Genomic DNA, 15,198 nt, shown 5'->3' with positions numbered 1-15,198 from the left:
TTGCAGGTGCAGAGAACGGGACCCCTCAGCTGGGTCCATTTCGGGGGGCAGTGAGCCAGACAACCACGTCTGCCCTTCACTCCATGTCCCAGCCAGCCCCCAACTGAAACTCCCTCCAGCCCCTCCTCCTCTGGGCTTTGTCCCTTTCCCGGGCCAGGAGGTCACCGGATCCCTTTGTTCTCCAGCCCTTTAGCTCTCACCTCGCAGGGGGGAAGGGCCCAGGCCATCCGTGGCCAGGAAACAGGGTGTCGGCCATTCTCTGTGTCCAGACCCCTGCACACACCTGCCCTCTAGGGCTCTGCAATGATCATACACCCTTACTCCACCCCCTAGATACTTAAGAACTGCCTAGGGGAAACTGAGGCACCCCCACACTATTCAGAGGAAACGTTAAGAACAGTCCCACTTCGTCACAACCCCAATGCCCCAGACGGTGCTAGGGGGCACGGTGCTGCAGGGGGCGCTCTCTCCCCTGGTGTCAGTAATGACCCCCATGCCTGCTCCATGTTCTGCGCCTTGCTGCCAGGCTCTCTGGCTTGTTCTGGTGCATTCACGTTTCTCTGGGTCTCAGCCCCTGGCCGGGCAGCCTGCAGGTTCCCTGGCTGCCCCACGGAGCGAAAAGCCAGGGGAAAGTCTCTCTCAGCTCAGCCAGGGGAGAAGTGAAACCGAGTCTGGGACAAGGAGTCAACGTGCCAGCCTCAGAGCCAAAGGAATTCACGGTACTCTTGCCAGCAAGTTAAAGAAGTATGGGCTGGATGAATGGACGATAAGATGGATAGAAAGTTGGCTAGATTGTTGGGCTCAGCGGGGAGTGATCAATGGCTCCATGTCTAGTTGGCAGCCGGTATCAAGCAGAGCGCCCCAAGGGTCGGTCCTGGGGCCGGTTTTGTTCAGTATCTTCATTAATGATCTGGAGGATGGTGTGGATTGCACCCTCAGCAAGTTTGCAGATGACACTAAACTGGGAGGAGAGGTAGATACGCTGGAGGGTAGGGATAGGATACAGAGGGCCCTAAACAAATTGGAGGATTGGGCCAAAAGAAATCTGATGAGGTTCAACAAGGACAAGTGCAGAGTCCTGCACTTAGGACGGAAGAATCCCAGGCACTGCTACAGACTAGGGACTGAATGGCTCGGCAGCAGTTCTGCGGAAAAGGACCTAGGGGTTACAGTGGACGAGAAGCTGGATATGAGTCAGCAGTGTGCCCTTGTTGCCAAGAAGGCCAGTGGCATTTTGGGATGTATATGTAGGGACATTGCCAGCAGACCGAGGGACATGATCTTTCCCCTCTATTTGACATGGGTGAGGCCTCATCTGGAGTACTGTGTCCAGTTTTGGGCCCCACACGACAAGAAGGATGTGGAAAAATTGGAAAATGTCCAGCGGAGGGCAACAAAAATGATTAGGGGACTGGAACACATGACTTACGAGGAGAGGCTGAGGGAACTGGGATTGTTTAGTCTACAGAAGAGAAGAATGAGGGGGGATTTGATAGCTGCTTTCAACTACCTGAAAGGGAGTTCCAAAGAGGATGGAGCTAGTCTGTTCTCAGTGGTGGCAGATGACAGAACGAGGAGTAATGGTCTCAAGTTGCAGTGGGGGAGGTTTAGGTTGGATATTTTGAAAAACTTTTTCACTAGGAGGGTGGTGAAACGCTGGAATGCGTTACCTAGGGAGGTGGTGGTTTTTAAGGTCAGGCGTGACAAAGCCCTGGCTGGGATGATTTAGTTGGGGATTGGTCCTGCTTTGAGCAGGGGGTTGGACTGAGGTCCCTTCCAACCCTGATATTCTCTGAGTCTAAGGAATCCCAGCCTGGGAGTTCATTCCCCCACACCTGCCCCATTGCTCTGCGAAGGCCAGGTACCATGTTACCCCCCAGCCCAGTTGGGTCTCCCCTTCCAACCAGCTCACAGAAAGAGGCACAGAATTTGGTGCAAAACAAAACTAACGCACGTGACTCTGCATGCAGCATGCAGCGCTGTTCAGCCCGAGGAGCAAAACCCGCTTTGCCAAGATTGCCACTCACGGGTGCTGGCTCCTGGCACCCCCCTGCTCTAACCAGGAGACCACACTCCCCTCCCAGAGGCAAGAATAAAGCCCAGGAGTCCTAGGAGAGGGTTAGTGGTCATCTTCTTCCTAGAGACAGTTGGGCCCTTTTTATTTGCACGGGCTGTGCTGCCATCTCATGAGCGATGCACTCAACAGCCGTTCACGCCCCAGCTAGTAACCGGAGAGCACTTTCCCTTCCTCGGGGAGGCTGTCCTGTCTCAGCTGCAAAGCCACATGAGCAGGGCGCCTGGGGTGTGTCTACGCGGACTGCGCTTCGACTCCGGTTTGAGCCCGAGCCCCTGTTCCGTCCACACGCCAATCAGTCTGACTCAGGGCTAGAGTCCTGCTGTGAGCTGGGTCCAAACCCTGGCATTTTGCAGTGTGGACGCAGCTTGAGCCACTGACCCCCAGTCAGAAGGGCTATGCAGCGCAGTTGTGGACGCATTAGCACGACTGTGAGACCCGGCTCCAGCAATTGTACACCCAGGTTTACAATGCACTGTGGATGCTCCACTGCGGGCTTCAAAACACCGGGTCCACTAGCCTGGGCCCCACAGCTCTGGGCTCAGTGCAGACATACTCCTGGATGCCCTGATGATTCAGGAGCACGAGGCCCTGCATCTTGTCCCTGGAAGCTTTGCTAGTGGTGGGGGGGAGGGATCTCCTTGGCAGATACCTGGAGCTGGGGATCCCCTATTCTGACCCCACCCAAGTCTCCCCTCCCGTGAGCCGCTCCGCCCCATGGAGGCAGAGGAAGCAGTACAACGCCTGGGGGTGAGGGGTGGCACAAAGCGCTGCTGGACCCTGCTGGGGCGTGCCTTCCAGAGATTGCTTTGAGCCTTGAGGGACTGCACAAGCCCCCGCCGGGCAGAGCAGAGGGGCTGAGACTCAGCGCCACCCCCATTTCTTAATTCTTATTTCACGGCGTTCAGCCCCCAACCCACTGAGAGCTGCAGTTCCAGCTGCTGTTTCTAATTGCTCTCTGTCGGGGTAGCAGTCCAGAGCCTCGAGCAAGGGCGGGGAAGATAGCTGCTATTTCAGGAAGCTAGAGGGATGCAGGAAGCTGGTAAAGGGGGGGGGGCAGGGGCCTGGAACAATTTGTACAGTGGGGGTGCTGAGACGCATTGAAACAAGCTGTAAACCTTGGAAGTGATGGAAACCACTTCAAGCCAGGGGGTGCGGCGGCTCCTGTGGTCGGTAACCATGCTGAGTAAAGCTGATGTGGAAGTGCTAAAGGCTGGTGTCCCTGCGGGGGCACTCCATACCCTCATAGGTAGAAGTTGGAAGCGCGTCACGAGTGAGCGGTAGCTGGCAGGGGTGCAAAACTGGCAGCCCTCTGGAGCACCCATCCGATCCAGCCGGGCCCCGCGGGGAGCAGATCGAGGTGCCGGGGTAACCCAGATCCAAGCTGTAGCGGTTTGTCTTCGGCGTGTCGTTCACACGCAGGGCATCTGAAATGACGAATTGCGTGTGTGTGTCCCCGGCTGGTAACGACGGGTACTGGAGTGCTCAGAAGTGAATGGCACACGTGTAGTATCGAGAAGGGGCCTACGTCGAGCTGTGGTCTCTTGGCAAGGATGGGAATTCATGTCTGTGCAAATACTGTCAAAGAGGGGGAAATCAGTAGCACAGTACTGGGTTACACAGGACTCCTGGGTTCTCTTCCTGGCCCTGGGAAAGGAGGGGGATCTAGTGGGTTAGTGCAGGGGGGCTGGGAGCCAGGACTCCTGGGTTCTCTCCCTGTCCCCAGAAGGGGAGTGGAGTCTGGTGGGTTAGAGCAGGGGGACTGGGAGCCAGGACTCCTGGGTTCTCTCCCTGTCCCCAGAAGGGGAGTGGAGTCTGGTGGGTTAGAGCAGGGGGACTGGGAGCCAGGACTCCTGGGTTCTCTCCCTGTCCCCAGAAGGGGAGTGGAGTCTGGTGGGTTAGAGCAGGGGGACTGGGAGCCAGGACTCCTGGGTTCTGTCCCCAGCTTGGGTTTGGGGGGGTCTCGTGGTTAAATCAGGGATGTCTAGGTACTGGTGGTTGAGCATTGATTGCTAAGTATTATTTCCAAGGGAAGTGATGTTGGCAGTTGATTGTTAATGCCAAGTATTATGTTTGAAGAGGTGGTATTGGTTGAGTATTAATCCACAACGATTGAGGCTCAACCTCCAAGTATTATTTTTGAGGCGGGCGATGGTGGTGGTTGAATATTAATCTCCCATTATGTCTGAGGGGCCAGCATTGGTTATTGTGAGTATTAGTCTCCTGGTGCTTCTACGGGCCAGCATTGGCAAACTGAGGGCTGACCTTGACCCCTACGTATCATTTCTCAAGAGATGTTAGTGGTTGAAGATTGACGCCTGAGTATTATTTCCGGGGAGCGTGGGGAGTATATATTCCCTCCCGGGATATTTCTAGAGGACACTGTGCTGAATATTGATCCAAGAGTATTATGTCTGGGGCCACTGAGTATTTATCCCCTGGGGTGTTATTTGTAAGGGGCAATATGTGCAGAGTATTGAGCCACAAGTATGATTTGAGTGGTGCTGTCCCTGGAGTATTTATCCTGGGCTGGGGGGGGGAGGAGGTATTTCTAGGCCAGAGTGAGTACTTTATTATTCATATCTGTGGAGTATTTTCGTTTTTTCCCCAGGGTGTTATTTCCTGGGGACACCATGAGCTGAGCATGCCTGGGTATTATTTCTGGGGTGGGTGTAGTATGTACCCTGGCCCCCGAGGATTAGCCAACTGGGATTAACTGGGAGCTGAGCATGCCAGGAGGACTTTGATACCCGAGTATTACTCGGGGGGGGGATGTGTGCGTGCGCCCCGCAGTATGTATCCTGGCGCGGGAGTATTACCCCGGAGTATCCCCCGCTGAGTATCCCCGGGAAGGCTCACGAGGCGCCGAGTATCAATACTCGAGTACTGTTTGCCGCGGGGGGCGGTGCGCAGGCGTCCCTCTGCCAGTGTTACTTCTGGGGGTGGAGTATTTGTCCTCCCCCACGCCCCGAGTATTACTTATTGCTGGCCGGGGAGTACTGCACTACTGACCCCGCCCCCTCCTCACGGGCCGCGCGCGCCCCAACGGCAACGCCAACCGCCGTTCCCGCCAAAAGCCGCGGCCCCGCCGCCACGCGCGCAACCCCCTCCCGCCGCGGGGAGGGCAGACGGCCCGGCTGCGCGCGCAGCGGCCCCTCGCGCCCGCCTCAGGAAGCGTCGTTGGCTGCGCGCGCAGCCGGGTTTGGCCCCGCCCCGCCGCGTGCCGGGGCGCTGTTGGCTGCGCGCGCAGCCGGGCTCGCTCGCTCCAGTCCCGGCGCCGGAGTCACCTTGGTCCCGGCCCGGCCGGACCCGGCGATGGCGGCGGCGGCGGCGCCCGAGCGGCCCCAAACCTCCCCCAAGGCCGTGAAGTTCCTGTTCGGGGGCCTGGCCGGGTGAGAGACCGCGCGCGCGCGCCCCCCCCCGCGACCCCTCCCCCCCCCGCGCGCGTGCCTCCCCCACAGCGCGACCCCTCCCCCCTCCTCGTGACCGGTCTCCCCGCGCGCGCGCGCTCGTGACCCCTCCCCCCTCCTCGTGACCGGTCTCCCCGCGCGCGCGCCCCTCCCCCCTCCTCGTGACCTTTCCCCCACAGCGTGACCCCTCCCCCCCGGCTCACGCCCCTCCCCCCTCCTCGTGACCCCTCCCCCCCGCGCGCGCGCCCCTCCCCCACAGCGTGACCCCTCCCCCCTCCTCGTGACCTTTCCCCCACAGCGTGACCCCTCCCCCCGGCTCACGCCCCTCCCCCCTCCTCGTGACCCCTCCCCCCCTGCGCTTCCCTGTTGGGGCTTGGGGTGCTCCGAGAGCCCTGCACGGCCCTGTCCTCTTCCGGACTCAGCCTCCTTCGCTCCCCCTCAATTCCTGCCTCTTCTCAAACGCCCCGTAGCCCTGGAGACACGGGACCTTTGGGAGGGGAGCGAAGTCTAGCGGGTTAGAGCTGGGGGAGCCAGGACGCCTGGGTTCTCCCCCCGGCTCTGGGAGGGGAGTGGGGGGCTGGGGGGTGAGAGCAGGGGGGCTGGGAGCCAGGACTCCTGGGTTCTCTCCCCGGCTCTGGGAGGGGAGTGGGGGGCTGGGGGGTGAGAGCAGGGGGGCTGGGAGCCAGGACTCCTGGGTTCTCGCCCCCGGCACTGGGAGGGGAGTGGGGGGCTGGGAGCCAGAACTCCTGGGTTCTCTCCCCAGCTCTGGGAGGGGAGTGGGGGCTGGGGGGTTAGAGCAGGGGGGGCTGGGAGCCGGGACTCCTGGGTTCTCTCTCTGGCTCTGGCGGGGAGTGGGGGCTGGGGGGTGAGAGCAGGGGGGCTGGGAGCCAGGACTCCTGGGTTCTCTCCCCGGCTCTGGGAGGGGAGTGGGGGCTGGTGGGTGAGAGCGGGGGGGCTGGGAGCCAGGACTCCTGGGTTCTCCCCCCGGCTCTGGGAGGCAAGTGGGGGCTGGTGGGTGAGAGCAGGGGGGCTGGGAGCCAGGACTCCTGGGTTCTCTCCCTGGCTCTGGGAGGGGAGTGGGGGCTGGTGGGTGAGAGCGGGGGGGCTGGGAGCCAGGACTCCTGGGTTCTCCCCCCGGCTCTGGGAGGCAAGTGGGGGCTGGTGGGTGAGAGCAGGGGGGCTGGGAGCCAGGACTCCTGGGTTCTCTCCCTGGCTCTGGGAGGGGAGTGGGGGCTGGTGGGTGAGAGTGGGGGGGGCTGGGAGCCAGGACTCCTGGGTTCTGTCCCCGACTCTGGGAGGGGAGTGGGGTCTGGTGGGTTAGAGTGGGGGGGGGGGGCTGGGTGCCAGGACTCCTGGGTTCCTCTGGGGCAGGCCATGCCCCGTTTCTGCCTGCACCCTGTATCTGTCGGCTCTTTCCCAGCCCCTGTGCTGGGGGGCAGGGCTGGGAGCCAGGGCTCCTGGGTTCTCTCCCCGGCTCTGGGAGGCGAGTGGGGGCTGGTGGGTGAGAGCGGGGGGGCTGGGAGCCAGGACTCCTGGGTCAAAGGAGTACTTTTGGCACCTTAGAGACTAACCAAGGTATTTAGTCTCTAAGGTGCCACAAGTACTCCTTTTCTTTTTGCAAAGACAGACTACCACTGACTCCTGGGTCATGTTACACAGGTGAAGCATGCAGAGGTGCGGTTATTTGCCCAAGGTCACAGAGGGTCAGTAGTTGCTGGGAACAGCCCTCACATCTCCTGACTCCTGGTCAGGCCACCGGACTGTGCTGCTTCCCGTGTTCAATAAAGCTTCCGGCAGCCCTTAGACACGAGGCCTGTGAGAAGAGGAGGGTATAACCCACCAGCACTGAGCCCTCCCCTAGGTGCCAAAACGAGGATTTGTAACATTAGGTTTTAGGTTTCAGAGTAGCAGCCGTGTTAGTCTGTATTCACAAAAAGAAAAGGGGGACTTGTGGCACCTTAGAGACTAACCAATTTATTTGAGCATGAGCTTTCGTGAGCTACAGCTCACTTCATCGGATGCTTATGAAAGCTTATGCTCAAATATATTGGTTAGTCTCTAAGGTGCCACAAGTCCTCCTTTTCTTTTTGTTAGGTTTTAGCTGGCACCATAGTGAACGCTGTTCCTTGGCAGGGATGTGACTGGTTGCCCCGTGAAGTGGGGGTGCCCTGTGTTTGGTCATCACCTGCTGTGCTCAGGACCTGGCAAACTGGCGCAGCATGGGATTACGTGTGGAGCAAAGTATGGCTTTGCCGAGGCCAAAAATGTTAATCCACGTGTTGCAGCCTGAGGGTTTCCTTGCGCTTTAGCGTGACTAGGAGGTTTGTGAGGGACAGCGCCTGAGGGTTAGCTGCTGTTTCTCTTACTCTTAATCCTCACCAGAACATGCCTAGCAAATGTGCTATTAGCCTCTGGCCGTCTAGGGCCCTTCCACCTCTAGGAGGACTGGCTGGCTCCAGAGGATACAGGGTCTCTTCCCTCTCGGGAATGGGGACCAGCTAGCTCAGGGGAATCAGAGAACAGGCTAAGTCTTTCATCTTCAATAGGGCACTGGTTCGAAAGTGGAGGGCAGGCTAGAGTTTCCTAACCCACACATCTGAGGCTTCCCCTTCCTGCTGTCACCCGTAGGTCTGTGCCACCCCTGTGGATTGTCCAAAGCAAGCAAGGCGAGTGTTTTCATTGATGGTAGGTAGTAACTCCTGGGCCCGCTCCCTAAATCTCTTCTCTAAACTGGGGGTTGTGGCGTTGATAAATAAGCACTCTCTCCTCCCCCTCTTACATGTGGGTCAGAGTCCGAAGTGGAGCGTGTGTCCGAAAGTTATTTGGTTGTCTGAATTTTGGACCCGATGATTTGAACGCTGTGGCAGGCTGGACAGCTGTGGCAGTCCCTTCCTGGCAAGCTGGCTATTTCCACTTACAGATAAACTGCCCTGAATGCAACCGATGAAGTGAGCTGTAGTCACGAAAGCTTATGCTCAAATAAATTTGTTAGTCTCTAAGGTGCCACAAGTCCTTCTGTTCTTTTTGCGAATAGACTAACACGGCTGCTACTCTGAAAACTGCCCTGTGTTTGTCATGGGTAGAGCTGGCACTTGGGACTCCTGGGTTCAACTGGCAGCTTTGTGAGGAGTGGCTAGTGGAGGGGGCTGACTGTCAGGGCTCCTGGGTCCCCTGTGAGAAATGGAGGAGAATATTACCCCAAAGCTTAGGCTGTCAGCTCTAAAGTGGGGTCCTGATCCGTGATGTATGCTCCTAGGCGCTATCCCAATACAGGTGATCACTTTAGATACCCCTTAACTGCACCGTGTAGGCCGGTTGTCTCCATTTTGTCTCTTGTAAAATGCTCCCTGTGGCTCCGCAGCATGGGGGCCACTGTGTTTGTGCAGCCCCTGGACCTGGTGAAGAACCGAATGCAGCTGAGCGGGGAAGGAGCCAAGACCAAAGAGTACAAAACCAGCTTTCATGCAGTCAGGAGCATCCTCAGGAAGGAAGGAGTCCGCGGCATCTACACTGGGTATGAGGGGGCGGGGATGGGTGATTGAGGGCACCTTCCTGACCACTCCTTTGTTCTGGCACAGGGATTGACGAACGGGACGTGAGGCCTTTCCCCTCTAGGCTACACATGGCACCACAGCCCCAGCTGTGTTGTGACCAGGATCATTGCCTCCCGGCAGGCGCTGACTGGCCCTGTGAGAAATGTTTGAGCCCGGTGTGGGTATAGCATTCACTTTTGTCAGTTCTGCTCCTTTCCCCAGTGCGGAGCTGAGCCATGCTTGGTGCATGCAGGGGTAAAGTCAAGTGCTCGTGAGGGCCAGGGCACACATGGTGCAGGCGGGAAGCCATCGCTGTCCATGCAGCTGGGAGACGCATGTCTTGTGTCGTGGCCAGCCTTTCTCTGGCCCTCCTGTGTGCCAGGCCTCCGGCTCTGTGAGGAAATGCACCTAATTCTCATGGTTGCCGCAGAGCTGGACCCGGGCCTAGAGCCCAGGAGTCCAGCAACCACACAGGCCCATTACCCTCCCACCCTTGGCAGGCTGTCGGCAGGGCTCCTGAGACAGGCGACCTACACCACCACCCGCCTGGGCATCTACACCATCCTCTTTGAGAGGCTCACCAAGGCGGACGGCACGCCGCCCAACTTCTTCATGAAGGCGGGGATCGGGATGACGGCTGGCGCCACCGGGGCCTTTGTGGGCACGCCGGCTGAAGTGGCGCTCATCAGGATGACGGCGGATGGCAGGTGAGTGGGTTTGAACTACGTGTGATGCAGTAATGCCGCTGCTTCCTCGCCTGGCGGCGGTGCCGCTAGCCCCCATGAGAAACTCAGTGGCCCCAGCCTGCTGCTGTAACCCACTAGGCCACGCTCTGAGGGGGTCTGTGCGTCTGAACTGCCCCCTTGCTCCCTTGCTCCCTTCCTCTGTTCCTATTCCCAGGCTGCCCCGTGACCAGAGGAGAGGCTACACCAACGTCTTCAACGCACTGCTGAGGATAACCCGCGAAGAGGGCGTTCTGACACTCTGGCGGGTACGGCGCTCGTTAGAGGGCTAGGCCCGGCGGCAGATGTACCCAGGAGAATTTACTTGGGCGGAGGGGGGAGACTGGGTTTGTGGGATACAAACCCTCTGGGGTACACCTGGAACTGGGGTACCACTGAGCCCATCTGACCCACCAGCCTGGACTCCCCCTCACCCTGTGACAAGCTGCAGACACACTTTCACCAGCACACATACAGGTAGGGAGTCACCGAGCTGCAGAAACACACACACAGATGCTGAGATCAGCTCTGCCTGGGAAGGCTTCAGCTAAGGAACTGCCCAGATACTCAAGTGCATCCCCCCATCCGGAGGGTAAAGCCAAAATTATACTGTCTTGCGCTGCACAGGGAACTGTACAGCGTAAGCTCATGAAATTCGTCCCCTCCCTCAGGAAAGGAATACACACAGCTTTTTGCCTCCAGTTGTGACTTCCACACACTGGTTTTGGACAAAACAAAAATAAGTTTATTAACTACAGAAGACAGATTTTAAGTGATTATAAGGGATAGCAAACAGATCAAAGCAGATTAGATTGTTTTTGTTTATTTACTAGGTAATCTTAATATGCTAAAGAAATTGGATATGTCTAGCAAATGTTATTTTAGGCAGATTGCAGAGATTCTGGAAGGCAAGCTGCACTTGCTTGCAGCTGAAAATTTCACAGGCTAGAAATCCCTCTAGCCTGGGTTCAGCCCTTCTCCCCCAGTCCAGTCCTTGTTTCTCAGGTGTTCCCAAGCATCTCCTCTGGGTGGGGAGTCAGTGAAGAGGAACCAGGATGATGTCACTCGCCTGCCTTAAATAGCTTTTGCATATGGCGAGAACTCTTTGTTTCCAAACTTGGTTCCCACGCCTTTCAGTGGAAAAATACTGGCATTCCAAGATGGGGTCCAGTACCAGGTGACTTGGTCACATGCCCCTGTAGGGCCATAGCAGCCATGAGTCAGAGGCTGGTTGTAATGTCCTCAGGAAGCCTCCCCAGGGGGAGATTAGCATCTTCTCAGACCTTTTGTTCTCCCTAATGGGCCATTGACTTGTTTGCATTCTGTCTCATGGGCCGCCCACAGGTGTAAACACATGTGTAATAGGTGCATAAACAATATTCTTAACTTCAGTATTCTCAGCTACCAAAATGATACATGCATACAACTAGGATAATCCTATTCAGTGAATCAGAACCGTTTCAATGACCTCTTACAGGACCTATCTTGCATAAAATACATTGTAGTTACGCCATAATCATATCATCATCTTACTCTGAAGAATATGAGGCGTGAGGCCACACAGCCTACGGGCAAACACGTTCAGGGGGCCGAAGGGATGTTAGTCTGTGGCAGGCATCTGCTTCTCACGCAAGGCAAGCGCTTAGATTCCCCGTCCTCGTGTCTGCATGGTGTTTCCCGTGTCCTCCCCCGTTAACTGCCCCTCCTCTCTTTGCATTGCAGGGCTGTGTCCCCACCATGGCCAGAGCGGTGGTTGTGAACGCTGCCCAGTTAGCCTCCTACTCTCAGTCCAAGCAGTTCTTGCTGGGCTCCGGTAAGTGCCGCTCACGTGTCCGACATAAAATGCAAGACTGCGAGATAGCACCACGCCAAGTTGCTCGAGCCAACCAACATGCCAGTATTATGCTTGGTGCATCTCCCCTGCTAACCAGTCCAGGCTGCCCCCCAGGAGGTAGTTAAGTGTTATCCACATTGGACTGAAGCACAGAGAGGGGCAGGCCTGTTTCCCAATATCTCATTGGAAGGGCGGGGAGAACCCAGGAGTCCTGGCTCCCAGCCCCACCTGCTCTAACCCCCGAAACCTCACTCCCCTCCCAGAGCCAGGGAGAGAACCCAGGAGTCCTGGCTCCCAGCTCCCCCTGCTCTAACCCCCGAAACCTCACTCCCCTCCCAGAGCTGGGTATAGAACCCAGGAGTCCTGGCTCCTAGCCCCCCTGCTCGAGAACGGCTTAGTTCTGATCTCCAGGGGGTCCTAAAACCACTCCTCTCTCTCCTCTCCAGGTTACTTCCGAGACAACATCTTCTGCCATTTCTGTGCCAGTATGATCAGCGGGCTGGTGACCACGGCTGCTTCAATGCCGGTGGATATCGCTAAGACCAGGCGAGTGGGAGGAGCGCTGGGTGTGCCCTCGGCAGAGGCTGGGATGGTTGAGGGGGGCACAGAGATGGGTCAGGAACAGGGAGTGGAGGGTTTTGTTGCTAGAGGGGAATCCATCTCTGCTCCCTCATTCCTCCCTTGTGGGTATTTTGAGAGCTGAGTTGGTGAGTTTTCAGCCCTAACGGGACAGCAGTGCCCATCACCACAGGAGGGAATCACCCCCTGTCAGCAGCGAACAGGCCACGGGATTTGAGCTCTTCCCCACCTTCCAGGGGCAGGGATGCATACATAGGGAGCATGACCCATAGTGCCCCTGTTCTGGGGGCGGGTCTCATAAAGACTTGACCTTGCTTCGGCTGCGGGGATCACAGGGCAAGCTAGTCTGGACTGCAGGCTTCCCTTGTCCCAGATCCACCCTTGATCCCTAGATACGTGGAAACTGATCTTGATGTATAAATAAGTGGCAGGCCCCCGCTGAGCGCCTGCTGCTGGCTTAAAGCTTCCTCCCCCCCTTTCCTCCGGGCACACAGGATTCAGAACATGCGGATGATAGACGGGAAGCCGGAGTACAAGAATGGGCTGGTAAGTGATAGCTGGAGCCAGGGCACATGCTGGGATGGGCCGTTTTCTGCCCTTGGTCGCGCTTGGGGTGTTGTGTCCTTGGATGAATATTCCTGCCCCTGTGACCAGATGGTGGGTTCACGCTGCCGCTCCATAGGGCATGTTTCTATTGATAGAGCAGCTGTGCTTCCCTCCTGGCCGTGGGGAAATGGAGGCGCCTATGGCAAGCGTAGAAGGTCAAGCTCTGGTAAGGAGCCAGGTGCAGTCGTCGGGGGAGAACGCCCCAGCTGTCCAGTGAGATGAAGCACTCGGCTGTACCATGGGGTCCAGACATTTTGTCCTGTACCTCAAAGCCGTGTGGAGATGGGAGCTGTCAGTTTAGGGGGCGGAGAATCGCTGTACGGGAGCTCCCGGTGCGACGCTGTGACCACAAGGGCTGATGTGATCCCGGGCTGCATAAGCGGCATTCTCGAGTAGGGGCAGAGAGGTGATTTTATGGCTGGATTGGGCATCGTGGGTGCCCTCAGTTCCAGCCGGAGGGTGATTAATCAGAGAGGGGTCAGAGAAGAGCCACGAGAAGGATTAAAAACCCTGCCTTCGAGTGAGAGACTCCAGGAGCTCAATTAGCTTAACAAAGAGAAGGCGAAGGGGGTCTTTAAGTACTGACTTGCGGAACAAATAGTCAGTAACGGGCTCTTCAGTCTAGCAGTCTAACCCGGTCCGAGGGCTGGCAGCTGGAGAAATTCAGCCTGGAAACGAGGTGGAAATGTTTGGTGGTGAGAGTGGGCCCAGGCCCGTGGAGTGCTTGGGTGCACCGTGTGGCCCATCGCCTCAGCCCAGATACAGGGGGCTCTGGATATTATTGGAGGGGTTCTGAGCAGCCAGCTCTGAGCCCCTATTGCGTGGCTAGGAAAGTTACCTCGACAGGCAGGTGATTTCCCGCCGCGAACTCCCTCTCTGTGGTGGTTAGTTCAGGAATTCTTACCGCTGCCCAATCTCGGAGTCTCCCCATGGACAGGGAGCCACTCCGTTCTGCACCCCCTCCGGTCACCTGGCTGCCTGGGACAACAGGACCCAGGGGCTTTAACCTCCGGGGTGTGGAGGAATATTCCCATCAGGCTTTTAACTCAGAGTCACTCACCCATCACGCCTTTGCTCCGAGCCCTTGCAATGCTGGTGGACCCTGCATGTGAATCCGTGACGCTGGGGCAGGGGAGAAAGCACTTCTCCAAATGCCCGTGTCCAGGGAAAGCAAAGGGGACTCAGGAGGACAGTCAAGTGAAGACATACGATGGTCACCTCCTCTGTGTCACGTTCAGCGTGGCGTCTTCGTTAAATATACGCCGGCTGCGTTGTGCCGACGGCGCAGTCCCGGTGTGTCTCTTCACCGGTCCTGAATCCATCTGGCCACTGGGGGGCAGTGGCCGGTCAGATATGAGACTTGGAAGAAAAGCCGGGGGACTGACAGTGCTCCGCTGATATTCATTAATATCCCGGCTCCGGGAGCTCAGACAGTGTTGTACGGCGAAGGAAACTGAGGCAGGGAGAGAGATTGAGAAGTGGCTTGCTGGAAGCTACAGAGTCAGTGACAGAACCAGGAATAGAACCCAGGAGTCCTGCCTCCCCACCGCTTGCTCGAGCGACTAGCCAGTGCAGGGGTGTGGCGGCCCCGGAGTATCATCCGCGGCATGTTGACCTCTGCTTTCTGAATTCCAGGATGTGCTGCTGAAAGTCATCCGCTACGAGGGGTTCTTCAGCCTCTGGAAGGGCTTCACCCCCTACTACGCCCGCCTGGGCCCCCACACGGTCCTGACCTTCATCTTCCTCGAGCAGATGAACATATTCTACAAGAAGTTCTTCCTCAGTGCCTAAGAGGAGGTCCTGCCCTGCCGCTGCTGGGCGCCCCCTCCCCAGAGCGCAGCCCCTCCGCCGGGCCAGCGTCTGCCTGCTGCTGGGGAACCAGCCCCGGCTCTCACGGGGGTCTGAAGCAAGGATCCGGCTGGAGCCCCTCCCCTTCCTCTGTGTTTGGTGTCAGTCACGTCACAGTTCTTCCCTGTTTCCCAAATCACATGAAAGGATCGGCGGGGAGGATGGCACAGCTTCTGTATGGACTGGGGTGGGGTGCTCCAGACGACTCTGGATTATTTATTTGGGGGGTTCGAGACTGGGCCAGTTACTTTGGAACACAAATCCTCAGGTGGCAATGGCCGACCCGCATGTGAGGTGTAGGTCTGTGCGTTGGGCCGAGCTTTTTATCTTGTCTCTCCCCCTTCTATTTGCTTTGAACTCAGTAAACAGATCATGGTCCTACTGGCACGTTTGCTTTGGGGTTCCTGCAGGGGGCAGGGAGGAAGGACACCTCGGCAACAGTGCAGCAGCATGTCACGGATCTACGGGTTCTGAGCTACGCCCCAGCTTTTAAACAGGTCCTGGGAGGAACCCCTTCAGTGTGTCAGACTCCCAAGGCCTACGGGTCAGCTCTGCCTCGGGGCTCCAGCCTGCTTCACCTGGCGAGCTCTGC

At 57.6% G+C, this 15,198-nt stretch overlaps 1 protein-coding gene across 3 annotated transcripts; it reads left to right on the top strand.

The window, feature by feature from the left end:
* The first annotated feature begins 5,290 nt into the window (after positions 1-5,290).
* SLC25A11 (solute carrier family 25 member 11) lies at positions 5,291-14,987 on the top strand. Of its 3 annotated transcripts, XM_073326472.1 has the most exons (10): positions 5,376-5,466; positions 8,113-8,169; positions 8,275-8,432; positions 8,846-8,998; positions 9,518-9,724; positions 9,918-10,008; positions 11,462-11,552; positions 12,020-12,119; positions 12,647-12,698; positions 14,394-14,987. In XM_073326472.1, the coding sequence occupies exons 3-10, from the start codon at positions 8,419-8,421 to the stop codon at positions 14,547-14,549; spliced, it is 864 nt and encodes a 287-aa protein (XP_073182573.1). In that variant the 5' UTR covers positions 5,376-5,466; positions 8,113-8,169; positions 8,275-8,418; the 3' UTR covers positions 14,550-14,987. The 3 variants fall into 3 exon arrangements, with proteins under 3 accessions (XP_073182572.1, XP_073182573.1, XP_073182574.1); XM_073326473.1 differs by lacking the exon at positions 8,275-8,432; XM_073326471.1 differs by lacking the exons at positions 8,113-8,169; positions 8,275-8,432 and having other exon boundaries at positions 5,291-5,466.
* The last annotated feature ends 211 nt before the right edge of the window (positions 14,988-15,198 follow it).

The sequence above is a fragment of the Lepidochelys kempii genome, chromosome 28 (assembly GCF_965140265.1).
Source record: "Lepidochelys kempii isolate rLepKem1 chromosome 28, rLepKem1.hap2, whole genome shotgun sequence".
In the NCBI taxonomy this organism is placed as follows: domain Eukaryota; kingdom Metazoa; phylum Chordata; order Testudines; family Cheloniidae; genus Lepidochelys; species Lepidochelys kempii.
This window is presented reverse-complemented; position numbering and strand designations above follow the sequence as displayed.